The following is a 13,613-nucleotide window of genomic DNA, read 5'->3' on the forward strand; positions in this document are numbered from 1 at the left end:
CCAGCCTAACCATATGCTCTCAGACCCATTCAGCTCATACCAAAAGATAGGATTCTTTTGGCGGACAATTAAGTATCTGTTTAAAGGCCTGTGGGATACTTGTTGGAGAAAGTAGAAAGGAAGTACAGGGCAACAGACCAAGAAGCTTCCTGTTGGCATCATTTTATGATAGAAGGAGGACTAGCCAAAAAAGCAGGAAACAGATTCCAATACCAGTTCCTCCAGGAAAGAGAGGGGTGACCTTGAACAGGTCTCTTAACCTTTCTTGTTCTCGTTTTTCCACTTGTGAAAAAAAGAGAGAGAGTGAGTTGGACTAGACTGTCTTTTCAACTTAGAAGATTCTTTGCTGGGATTTGGCCTACTAAAGAGGTGTATCTCTGTCTGACTAGGCTGTAAAATCTCCAAGGATTGAGATGCTCAGGCTTTCTTTCTACCTTTTTCCCATTTCCTTCCTACATCTTAGTTTGGATTTGGGAGGTCTGAGGACACAGTCCATCCCAGTTTCTCATTTTGCTTTTAGAGATTTTGCTATACAAATCTCCTTGTATTGTGTCCATTTGGTGTGAAGGTTATATATGTTCTGGTGGTCATGTGTGGAGGGTCACAGGATTCAAGTTCCACCATCTCCCTTCTCCACAGGAACCATCATCCTGGACTGTGTCAACATGGACCTTAAAATTGGAAAGGCAACCCCAAAGGACAGCAAATATGTGGAGAAACTAGAAGCCCTTTTCCCAGACCTACCCAAGAGAAATGATATATTTGATTCCCTACAAAAGGCAAAGTTTGATGTATCAGGTATGAAATGTTAGCTGACTTTTCTACCTCCCAGATGAGAAAACAGAAAGGCAAGCCTTGTTTATTATATATATATATATATATATATATTTTTTTTTTTTTTTTTGAGACAGAGTCTCGCTCTGCCGCCCAGGCTGGAGTGCAGTGGCGTGATCTTGGCTCACTGCAAGCTCCGCCTCCCGGGCTCACGCCATTCTCCTGCCTCAGCCTCCCGAGTAGCTGGGACTACAGGCGCCCACCACCTCGCCCGGCTAGTTTTTTTGTATTTTTTTAGTAGAGACGGGGTTTCACTGTGTCAGCCAGGATGGTCTCGATCTCCTGACCTCGTGATCCGCCCGTCTCGGCCTCCCAAAGTGCTGGGATTACAGGCTTGAGCCACCGCGCCCGGCCTATTTTTATTTTTTTTTGAGATGGAGTCTCACTCTGTCGCCCAGGCTGGAGTATAGTGGCGCGATCTTGGCTCACTGCAAGCTCCACCTCCCAGGTTCACGCCATTCTCCTGCCTCAGCCTCCCAAGTAGCTGGGACTACAGGCGCCTGCCACCACGCCCGGCTAATTTTTTGTATTTTTAGTAGATATGTGGTTTCACTGTGTTAGCCAAGATGGTTTTGATCTCCTGACTTCATGATCCGCCCACCTCGGCCTCCCAAAGTGCTGGGATTACAGGCGTTAGCCACCGCATGCAGCCATTATTTTTTTTTTTTTTGAGACAGTCTTGCTCTGTCACCCAGGCTGGAGTGCAGTGGCACAATCTCAGCTCACTGCAACTTCCACCTCCTGGGTTCAAGCGATTCTCCTGCCTCAGCCTCCCGAGTAGCTGGGATTACAGGCGCCCACCACCACACCCAGCTAATTTTTGTATTTTTAGTAGAGATCGGATTTCACCATGTTGACCAGGCTGGTCTCGAACTCTTGAGTTCAGATGATCTGCCCGCCTGGGCCTCCCAAAGTGCTGGGATTACAGGCATGAGCCACCATGCCTGGCCAATTATTTAAATTTTATGCCAGAGAGAAATGAAGTAGCATATTAGCCTAAGCATGAACTAATCAATCATTTACTGGATTGTTCTATCCTGGCTCTTGGTTAGGATGAGGAGGAGGGTATTAAGAGCCTCACAAGGGCTGGGCGCAGTGGCTCACGCCTGCAATTCCAGCACTTTGGGAGGCCGAGGTGGGCAGATCACCTGAGGTCAGGAGTTCAAGACCAGCCTGGCTAACATGGTGAAACACTGTTTCTACTAAAAATACGAAAAATTAGCCAGGCATGATGGTGTGTGCCTGTAATCCCATCTACTTGGGAGGCTGAGGCAGGAAAATCGCTTGAACCCGGGAAACGAAGGTTGCAGTGAGCCGAGATCGTGCCATTGCACTCCAGCTTGGGCAACAAGAGCAAAACTCCGTCTCAAGAAAAACAAAAAGAGCCTCATAGGTTCTAGTCTATTCAGAGAATATAGGACATATATATAAAATATGCTGAGAGTATACTAAATTATCAGAGTGAAATCTATAGCATTGGTTAGGGAGGCTAAAGAAATATTTTGTGAGTATACAAAAGACGAAGAGAACCAAAAAAAAAAACCATATTCTTCTACTTATCTACCACCTGTTGACATGAAAAGGAAAAATGAAAGAAAGAACTCGTATATAAACAGTATAGGAAGAGGGAAAATACAAAGTAAAAGCCTCTGTGCTGGGTTTTATTCTTCTCTCCAAAGTTCCTTGCTGTAAAGGTACCTATTGTCACCAATTATTTAAGATGGCTTTTGATTATGTGATTACATTTTCTGTTTTTCTTTTTTTTTTTTTGAGATGGAGTCCAGGTTCAAGTGATTCTCCTGCCTCACCCTCCTGAGTAGCTGGGATTACAGGCGCCCGCCACTACACCCAGCTAATTCTTTGTATTTTTAGTACAAACAGAGTTTCACCATGTTGGCCAGGCTGGTCCCGAACTCCCGATCTCAGGTGATCTGCCCACCTCAGCCTGCCAAATTGCTGGGATTACAGGCCTGAGCCACTGCACCCAGCTATGATTACATTTTCAATTGTCTCCCCCATTCATTGCCCCAAAGAGAGGCTATTTTTCCTTTCTTGACCCATCTGGCTGCCCTTGCCTTCTTGTTCTTGGGAACCTGACCTCCCCTGTTTGACCCCTAGTCTCACATCTGCTTTCTAGGACTGACCACTGAGCAGATGCTGAGAAAGGACCAGAAGACTATCTATAGACAAGGCGTCAAGGTGGCCATTAGTGCAGTATATATGGATTTGGAGGTAAGAGTAAGTTGTGACTGTGGGTGGGGAGAGAAAGCCTTTAGCTATGCATGTTATGCATGTGGCCTTGCACCTCGTTCCTGGCTCACCTCCAAAACGTATTTTGTGTCTATCTTCTTGTCTCCACCTCCACCATGACCACCAGAGTCCAGCATCTCTCACTGCACCACTGTACTAGCCTCAGTGCTGGTTTTCCTGCCTCCGCTTTTGCAGCCCTACAAACCATTCTCCCCAAAGCAGCCAGAGTGGTCTTTTTTAAATTTTTTTTTTTTTTTTTTTTTTGAGAGTCATGCTTTGTTGCTCAGGCTGGAGTGCAGTGGTACCATCATGGCTCACTGCAGCCTCAACCTTCCAGGCTCAAGCAGTCCTCTCACCTTAGCCTCCCGAGTAGCTGGGTCCACAGGTGCACACCACCACACCTAGCTAGTGTGTGTGTGTGTGTGTGTGTGTGTGTGTGTATGTGTAGACAGGGTCTCACTGTGTTGCCCAGGCTGGTCTCAAACTCCAGGCCTCAAGCAGTTCTCCCACCTTGGCCTCCGAAGTTCTGGGATTACAGGCGTGAGCCACCGTGCCCGGCCTCATTGTACTTTTAATAAAATCTAAAGGACTTACCATGGTTTACAGGGCCATGCTTGATCTGGCCCTTGTCTTTTTCCCTGGCCTCATTTCATTCCGGCTCCACTCCTGCGCTACAGTACTACAGGCACACTGGTTTCTTTTCTGTTCCTCGGAACCATTAAGCTCATTCCCAGATGAGCTTTTCTCTTTGTAGAGATGGCTCTTCTTAACATTCAGATGTCTCAGCTCAGATGTCTGTTGTTTTGGGAGGTTTTTCCTGACCACCCTAACTGAAGTTCTATCTCCTATGCTCAAAAAACCTCTAGCAGTTATGTTTGTTTGTTTTGAGCCTTACTGTGTTGCCCAGGCTGGAGTGGAGTGGCGCAATCTCAGCTCACTGCAGCCTCTGCCTCCCAGGTTCAAGTAATTCTCTTGCCTCAGCCTCTCTAGTAGCTGGGATTACTGGTGCGTGCCAGCATGCCCAGCTAATTTTTTGTTTTGTTTTCGTTTTTTCTTTTTTGAGAAGGAGTTTCGCTCTTGTCCCCCAGGCTGGAGTGCAATGGTGCTATCTCGGCTCACTGCAACTTCTGCCTCCCTGGTTCAAGTGATTCTCCTGCCTCAGCCTCCTGAGTAGCTGGGATTACAGGCACACATCCCCATGCCCAGTTAATTTTTGTATTTTTACTAGAGACAGGGTTTCACCATGTTGGCTAGGCTGGTCTCGAACTCCTGACCTCGAGTGATCCACCCGCCTCGGCCTCCCAAAGTGCTGGGATTATAGGTGTGAGCCACTGCGCCCGGCCATTTTTGTATTTTTAATAGAGACAGGGGTTTCACCATGTTGGCCAGGCTGGTCTGGAACTCCTGACCTCAAGTGATCTGCCCGCTTTGGCCTCTCAAAGTGCTGAGATTACAGGCCTGAGCCACCACACCTGGCCTGTTTGTTTTTCAAAGCACTTAACATACTAAAAGGATCTTGTTTCCTGGTTTGCCTGTTAATTGTCTATATTCCTCTGCTAGTTTATCAACTCTACCAGGACCCTGTTTCTTTTTTGTCTGTTGTAGCTCTAGGACCTTTAACAGTGTTTGACACATAGCGGATGCTCAGTAAACTTTGTTGAATGTATCAGTGAATATAACTTTAATAATAGTGTTCAATTAAATGCTGTATATGGAAACCAAAAATAATAATAATGGTGTCTGAATACCTGGTTCCATGTCATAGTGGTTTAAATCATTCATCTGGCTGGGCGTGGTGGTTCACGCCTGTAAATCCCAGCACTTGGAAGGCAGAGGCAGGTGGATCACTTGAAGTCAGAAATTCAAGACCAGCCTGGCCAACATGGGGAAACCCTGTCCCTGCTAAAAATACAAAAAAAAAAAAAAAAAAAAAAAAAATTAATTGGATACAGTGGTGGGCACCTGTAGTCCCAGCTACTCAGGATGCCGAGGCACAATAATCGCTTGAACCCAGGAGGCAGAGACTGCAGGGAGCCAAGGTCGCTCCACTGCACTCCAGCCTGGGTGACAGAGCGAGACTCTATCTCAAAAAAAAAAAAAAAAAAAAGGCCGGGCGCGGTGGCTCAAGCCTGTAATCCCAGCACTTTGGGAGGCCGAGACGGGCGGATCACGAAGTCCGGAGATTGAGACCATCCTGGCTAACACGGTGAAATACCGTCTCTACTAAAAAATACAAAAAACTAGCCGGGCGAGGTGGCGGGCATCTGTAGTCCCAGCTACTCAGGGGGCTGAGGCAGGAGAATGGTGTAAACCCGGGAGGTGGAGCTTGCAGTGAGCTGAGATCCGGCCACTGCACTCCAGCCTGGGTGACAGAGCGAGACTCCGCCTCAAAAAATAAATAAATAAATAAATAAATAAATAAATAAATAAATAAATAAAATAATTCATCTGATCTGAATACATACTCTACACAGCTTTCTACTAAGTACTGTGTAAAAATACTAAATAAATAAAACACGATAGCATGGTCTCTTCTCTCATGGTTCGTAACCTAGTTCGAGAAACAAACAAAAACATAAAAGGCTTGCCAAGTACCTTAATCAAGTACAAACTGACATATTAGAAATGCCAAAGATTGGCCGGGTGCAGTGGCTCATGCCTGTAATCCCAGCACTTTGGGAGGCCGAGGCAGGTGGATCACCTGAGGTCAGGACTTCGAGACTAGCCTGGTCAACATGGTGAAACCCCGTCTCTACTAAAAGTACAAAAATTAGCCAGGCATGGTAGTGGGCACCTGTAATCCCAGCTACTTGGAAGGCTGAGGCAGGAAAATCGCTTGGACCCAGGAGGTGGAGGTTGCAGTAAGCCGAGATCACACCACTGCACTCCAGCCTGGGCGACAGAATGAGACATCTCAAAAAAGAAACAAAGAAAAAAGAAAGAAATGCCAAGGTTAAAAAACAAACAAACAAACAAAAAAAAAAAAACAAGAAATGACAAGGATAGAGAAAAGCAGTTTTCACATGTCTGCTCTTATTTGTATACCCCATTATTCTGTTTTAGAATAAAAATACCCACAAGGCGGGCTGGGTGCGGTGGCTCACACCTGTAATCCCAGCACTTTGGGAGACCAAGGCAGGCAGATCCCCTGAGGTCGGGAGTTTGAAATCAGCCTGACCAACATGGAGAAACCCCGTCTCTACTAACAAAAAATTAGCCAGGCATGATGGCACATGCCTGTCATCCCAGCTACTCGAGAGGCTGAGGCAGGAGAATCACTTGAACCCGGGAGGAGGAGGTTTCAGTGAGCCAAGATCGCGCCATTGCATTCCAGCCTGGGCAACAAGAGCAAAACTCCGTCTCAAAAAAAAAAAAAAAAAAAAAATACCCACAAGGCAAAGACTTTGCTTGTTTGATTGCAAGAACAGGAGAGCCTTGAACACGCTAGGCACATTACATACATTATCAGCATTTTTTTTGTTTTTGTTTGTTTGTTTGAGACAGAGTTTCGCTCTTGCTGCCCAGGCTGGAGTGCAATGGTGCGATCTGGAATCACTGCAACCTCCGCCTCTCGAATTCAAGCGATTCTCCTGCCTCAGCCTCCCAAGTAGCTGGGATTACATGCATGCGCCACCACGCACGGCTAATTTTGTATTTTTAGCAGAGATGGGATTTCTCCATGTTGGTCAGACTGGTCTCAAACTCCTGACCTCAGGTGATCTGCCCCCCTTGGCCTCCCAAAGTGCGGGGATTACGGGCATGAGTGACCGTGCCTAGCCCAAGGATGTTTTATTGATGATGATGAGAAAGTCCTTCATCCCTCTCCATTTCTTCCCTTTCAGGCCTTTCTGGAGAGGTCTAACCTCCTTGCAGATCTCCATGCTTTCTGCCAGGCTCACAGCTACGATGTCCTGGTCGCCATGACTATCTTTTTCAACACTCACAATGAGCCAGTGCGGCAGTTGGCTATTTTCTGTCCCCATGTGGCACTCCGAACAACGGTGAGTCTGTGTCCCTTCTCCAACCTAAGAGCCTTACAGAGTCCACCTGTATGTACCTCTGTGCTCTACAGCTGTCCTATAAGGACCTCTCTTAGGTTCTTATATTAACATACTTACACGAGGTCCTTTGACCTGTTTCTGGACCTGTTTCCTCCCCTTTCTGCTTTTTCCCATTCTCTCTGTATATGAATATCCTTTTTTTTTCATTCTTTTTTTTTTTTTAGTGAACATCCTTAATCATAGCATTGTTGAGAAAAGGTGAATTCCAAAAAGAACTAAAGATTCAATTCATACTTTGAAAGAACTTGAAAGAAATCTAGTTAGAAGGAAATGTTACAAATCTGTAGTTAAAATTCCCTTCTTGAGCTAGGGACCGTGGCACATGCCTGTAGTCCCAGCAACTCGGGAGGCTGATGCGGAAAGATTGCTTGAGCTGGAAAGTTTGAGTCCAGCCTGGGCAAAGATAGCAAGACCTCATCTCTATTGGGGGAAAAAAAAAAAAAAAAAAACTCTATTCTTGGTTTAATCATTAATTCCTCACCCCTGGAATCACGCTGTTGCCTTGAAAATTAGAAATATGAGAGACCTTTTCTGCTACTTACTATGCAGGGATTAATTATTTTGTATCGTGCAAACTCTGTAAAGAAGTGATCTAGATCCAGATTTGTTTTCTTTCCTGATCTTCCTTTTGGCTATCTTTCCTACTTCCTCTCCTTTCTGTTCCTCTGCTGGTTACTGATTAGCCTAGGGAAGAATTTAAAAGTGGACTTAAGGCTGGGCATGGTGGCTCATGCCTATAATTCCAGCACTTTGGGAGGCTGAGGCGAGCAGATCATGAGATCAAGAGATTGAGACCATCCTGGCCAACATGGTGAAACCTCATCTCTTCTAAAAAATACAAAATTAGCTGGGAGTGGTGGTACGTGCCTATAGTCCCAGCTACTCAGGAGGCCGAGGCAGGAGAATCTCTTGAACCTAGGAGGCAGAGGTTGCAGTGAGCCGAGATCACGCCACTGCATTCCATCCTAACAGAGAGAGACTCTGTCTCAAAAAAAAAAAAAAAAGGTGGGCTTAAGGCAATTCAGGGATTCTGAGGGTGGCCTAGGCTCTGTGAGGACTGCTAAAGACAGAATACAGCCAGATAATCCTTTGCTGTCATAGAAGGTATGTCTGCCCTTTCCCACCTCCCTTTGCCTTTGCCTTTGCCTTCTCCCCAGGAAGCAAATCTGATTTCATTCAGTGTAAGGTGGTTTGTCATTATGAAAAGAACTACAGTTTTGTTTGTTTGTTTTTTGAGTCAGAGTCTCACTCTGTTGCCCAGGCTTGAGTACAGTGGTGTGATCTTGGCTCACTGCAACTGCCACCTCCCAGGTTCAGGCAGTTCTCCCACCTCAGCCTGCAGCTGGGACTACAGGCGCCCGCTACCATGCCCGACTAATTTTTGTATTTTTAGTAGAGACGGGGTTTCACCATGTTAGCCAGGCTGGTCTCGAACTCCTGACCTCAAGTGATCCGCCCGCCTTGGCCTTCCAAAGTGCTGGAATTACAAGCGTGAGCCACTGCACCTGGCCAAGAACTGCAGTTTTTAAAGTCAGGTAGATGCGTTTTTCTGTTCTAGATTTGCCTCTTACTCTTTGAGCTAAGGCAAGTCTTACTCTTTGACTTCTGCATCTGGAAATGGCATAATAGTACCTACTGCTAATTCTACTATGATCATTAAACATAATATCATGTGTAAAGCACACTTCTGGAGCAGAGTAAGCACTTTGTAAATAGTGGCTCTTACTAATCCTTTCATGAAGAAAAGGGTGCTTTGGCCATTAGAAGTACCTCTTCCACATTCCTGAATCTTCTCCCCTCTGTGCTGCTCATTCGAAGCTGTGTGGATTTCTTTTTTTTTTTTTTTTTTGAAACAGAGTCTCGCTGTGTCTCCCAGACTAGAGAACAGTGGTGCGATCTCGGCTCACTGCAAGCTCCGCCTCCCGGGTTCACGCCATTCTTCTGCCTCAGCCTCCCGAGTAGCTGGGACTACAGGCACCCGCCACCACGCCCTACTAATTTTTTGTAGTTTTAGTAGAGACAGGGTTTCACCGTGTTAGCCAGGATGGTCTCGATCTCCTGACCTCGTGATCCACCCGCCTCAGCCTCTGAAAGTGCTGGGATTACAGGCTTGAGCCACCGCGCCCGGCCAGCTGTGTGGATTTCTAATGACTCTACCATTGTCCAGGCTGCCCCTATGCTTAGAAACAGGAGTCCTTTTCTCTCTCTTTTTTTTTTTTTTTTTGAGATGTCTTGCTTTGTTGCCCAGGCTGGAGTGGTGCAATGGCATGATCTCAGCTTACTGCAACCTCTGCCTCCCTGGTTCAGGCAATCCTCCCAGCTTCCTAAGTAGCTGGGGCTCCAGGCACACCATCATGGCCAGCTAATTTTTTTTGTATTTTTTGTAGGGACAGAGTCTCGCTACATTGCTCAGGCTGGTCTCGAACTCCTGGACTCAAGTGATCCACCAGCCTCAGCTTCCCAAAGTTCTGGAACTGCAGGTGTGGGCCACTATGCCCAGCCAGGAGTCCTTTTCTCACAGTCTACTCTACCATCTCCTCTCTTTCTCCTGTGTTAGGGGTAGCATAATATATTGATTTAGAACACTGGCTTTGGTGACAGCTCTGGGCTTAGTGTCACTTTCGCTTCATGCAAATTATGACCTTAGGCAAGTTACCTGATCATCGAATTCTCAGTTTCCCTGCATGTAAGTGAGGGTAATAGGGATACCAATCTTATTTTGTTCAATTCATTCTTCCTCCATCCCTCTTCTGGCCTCTAGATAAATTCTAGTCCCATCCTAGTTCAAGTTCTTGAGCACATTTATACACTTGGAAACAACACTAGATTAGAAGCTGGGGTTCCTGGATTCTGGTTTAACTGCCATCATCTACATGATTTTACTCATAATCATCTTACTTAGCTTTAGTTACTTTAATAATAAAATGAAATATACAATCTAAACTGTTTCCTCTGTTTTTAAAGTACTGTGTATGGCTGGGTATGGTAGCTCATGCCTGTAATCCCAGCACTTTGGGAGGCTGAGCTGGGCAGATCACCTGAGCTCAGGAGTTCAAGACCAGCCTGGCCAATATGGTGAAACCACGTCTCTACTAAAAATACAAAAATTAGCTGGGCATGGTGGCAGGCACCTGTAATCCCAGCTACTCGGGAGGCAGAGGCAGGAGAATTGCTTGAACCTGGGAGGCGAAGGTTGCAGTGAGCTAAGATTGTGCCACTGTACTCCAGCCTGGGTGACAGAGCAAGAATCCATCTCAAAAAAAAAAAATTAAAGCAAAATAAAATAAATAAAACACTGTGTATGAATCCCAGCACTTTGGGAGGCTGAAGCAGAAGGATTGTTTGAGACCAGGATTTGGAGACCAGCCTGGGCAACATAACAAGACCCCATCCCTGTTCTAAAAAAAAAAAAAAAAAAAAAATATATATATATATATATATATATATATATATATGATAAAATAAAATACTGTGGGTCGGGCGTGGTGGCTCACACCTGTAATCCTAGCACTTTGAGAGGCCTAGGTGAGAGCGGATCACCTGAGGTCAGAAGTTCGAGACCAGTCTGGGTAACATGGTGTAACCTCGTTTCCACTAAAAATATAAACATTAGCCAGGCTTGGTGACACATGCCTATAATCCCAGCTACTTAGGAGGCTAAGGCAGGCGATTCACTTGAACCAGGGAGGCAGAGGTTGTAGTGAGCCGAGATCGCACCACTGCACTCCAGCCTGGGTGACAGAGCAAGACTCCATCTCAAAAAAAAAAAAAATACTGTGTATATTAGTGTTCCTTCTGTTGCAAACAATAAAACCGAACCCTGGATAACTTACTTTTTTTTTGTCTTGCTTTATTGCCCAGACTGGAGTGCAATGGTGAGATCTCGGCTCACTGTAGCCTCCACCTCCCAGGTTCAAATGATTCTCCTGTCTCAGCCTTGCAAGTAGCTGGGATTACAGGTGTGCACCATCATGTCTGGCTAATTTTTGTATTTTTAGTAGAGACAGGGTTTTACCATGTTGACAAGGCTGGTCTTGAATTCCTGACCTCAGGTGATCCGCCCACCTTGGCCTCCCAAAGTGCTGGAATTACAGGCGGGAGCCATTGTGCCTGGCCTCAAGGATAACTTACTTTTATTTATTTATTTATTTTTTTGAGACGGAGTTTCACTCTTGTTGCCCAGGCTGGAGTGCAATGGCACCATCTTGGCTCACTGCAACCTCTGTCTCCTGGGTTCAAGCGATTCTCCTGCCTCAGCCTCCCAAGTAGCTGGGATTACAGGCATGCGCCACCACACCCAGCTAATTTTGTATTTTTAGTAGAGATGGGGTTTCTCCATGATGGTCAGGCTGGTCTCAAACTCCTGACCTCAGGTGATCCGCCCGCTTCGGCCTCCCAAAGTGCTGGGATTACAGGCATGAGCCACCACACCCTGCCGACTTACTTTTTGAAAGCTTCCTCTTCTATAGAGGAAGCCTCTCACTTAGAAGCCTCAGCACTTTGCTACAGTAAGTTGTGTATCATTTCCCTGTTATTGTCTCCTCTTTAGATCTGTGGAGTCCTGGAATGCTCCCACTCTCCACCCCTGAAGCTGACCCCTGCCTCAAGCACCCACCCTAACCTCCATGCCTATCTTCAAGGCAACACCCAGGTCTCTCGGAAGAAACTTCTGCCCCTGCTCCAGGAAGCCCTGTCAGTGTATTTTGACTCCATGAAGATCCCTTCAGGACAGCCTGAGACAGCGGATGTGTCCAGGGAGCAGGTGGACAAGGAATTGGACAGGGCAAGTAACTCCCTGATTTCTGGACTGAGTCAAGATGAGGAGGACCCTCCGCTGCCCCCCACGCCCATGAACAGCTTGGTGGATGAGTGCCCTCTAGATCAGGGGCTGCCTAAACTCTCCGCTGAGGCTGTCTTTGAGAAGTGCAGTCAGATCTCACTGTCACAGTCTACCACAGCCTCCCTGTCCAAGAAATGACTGTTGAGAAGGGAGGAGGTAGTGGGTGAGGCTACCTGACTCACTTCAAATGCATGTTTTGAGATGTTTGGAGATTCAGCAATTCTGTCTTCATTGCTCCAGGATCTGGTATACTGTTCTCATAAAACTGAGAGGAGAAAAAAAGTGAAAGCAGCTGCTTTAAGAATGGCTTTCCACCTTTTCCCCCTACTCTCTACCAATCAAATTTTATTTAAATCTGCACCTCTGTCTATTTTATTTGCCAGGGGCGCGATGTGACACATCTGCAGTCCCAGCACAGTGGGACAAAGAGAATGTAGTCCCCAAAAGTGTCCTCAGCTTGGATCTTGAACAGAACCAATATCTGTCATGGAACTGAACTTTCATTGATGGTCTCCATGTATTCATTTATTCACTTATTCATTCAAGTATTTATTGAATACCTGCCTCAAGCTAGAGAGAAAAGAGAGTGCACTTTGGAAACTTATTCCAGTGTTCAGCCTACAGCAGATTGCTAGCTCAATGACTTTTCTTTTTGCCACCATTTAGGTGATGGCATTTGATTCAGAGATCGCTGAATTTCTATTCTGAGCTTACTGTGACTGTTTCAGATCTAGTTTGGGAGAAGATTAGAGGCCATTGTCTTCTGTCCTGATCAGGTGGCCTGGCTGTTTCTTTGAACCCTTCTGTCCCAGAGCCACCCAGAACCCTGATTCTTGAGAATCAAGAAACCACCTAGAAAGGCCTTAATGACCTCACAGGCACTCTTCCAAAAAGACAGCATAACTGGAATGAGAGGCCTGGGTCTGTCTCCTGCCTTAGCAGGCCTATCAATTTCTTGTCAGTCTCTTTTTCTCCTTGCTCATATTAAAAGGAAGCATGGAGTTCTAATGCTCCCATAGACTATGTATTTTGGCAAGACACTTCACTACTCCAGGTCTCACTTTCCCCATCTGTAAAACAGGGTTTGGACTAGGTGTTCCCTGGTATTCTGTGATTTGCCTCTTGCTGCCATTCTTTCTCTCCTCTGCTTCTCTGTATTTTTCTTCTGTTATCCCTGGGGATGCTCAGGTTCACTCGATTGTCTGTATTTCTCTGTGGTTGTAGCAAGGACTCAGCCTCATGTAGCATGAATAGGGGTGTGGTTCATGACGTGTTGACCCAGCAGAGAGCTCCCTCTCACTGACTTGTTCTGCATGTGTAGAGTCTCCCCATTTTTTTTTAACCCAACCCTTTCCCCTTTTTCCTACCCTACAGCTCTGTTCCATGTAAGCTGCCAACAGTTTCACTGAACAGTGGGGTATGTGATGGTTTTGGCATGACATCTTCAGTATGAGGGGGACAGTCTGACTTCACTTTGAGGGTGTGATGTCTGTAGCTATGTGGAAGGTAAAAATAGTGGTGTGATTATGAACCAAAGGAATTTATGTTTTGTAACTTGGGTACTTTATTTTGCATTTTGTTATAGTATTAAAAATACTTTTTTCCTGTTTGGGGGTCTTACCGTCTTT

At 45.9% G+C, this 13,613-nt stretch overlaps 1 protein-coding gene across 6 annotated transcripts in view; it reads left to right on the plus strand.

The window, feature by feature from the left end:
- Positions 1-13,594, plus strand: part of PRUNE1 (prune exopolyphosphatase 1) — a 32,239-nt gene extending 18,645 nt beyond the window's left edge. For 4 of the 6 annotated variants that reach the window (XM_050750565.1, XM_050750575.1, XM_050750602.1 and 1 more), the window contains 4 exons: positions 640-798; positions 2,972-3,066; positions 6,927-7,085; positions 11,695-13,594. In XM_050750565.1, the coding sequence (XP_050606522.1) occupies positions 640-798; positions 2,972-3,066; positions 6,927-7,085; positions 11,695-12,123 (842 nt within the window). In that variant the 3' untranslated portion in view covers positions 12,124-13,594. The remainder of the gene's footprint in view (positions 1-639; positions 799-2,971; positions 3,067-6,926; positions 7,086-11,694) is intronic. The other 2 variants (XM_050750586.1, XM_050750608.1) reach the window with 2 other exon arrangements.
- Positions 13,595-13,613: the final 19 nt, after the last annotated feature.

The sequence above is a fragment of the Macaca thibetana genome, chromosome 1, assembly GCF_024542745.1.
Source record: "Macaca thibetana thibetana isolate TM-01 chromosome 1, ASM2454274v1, whole genome shotgun sequence".
Lineage (NCBI taxonomy): Eukaryota > Metazoa > Chordata > Mammalia > Primates > Cercopithecidae > Macaca > Macaca thibetana.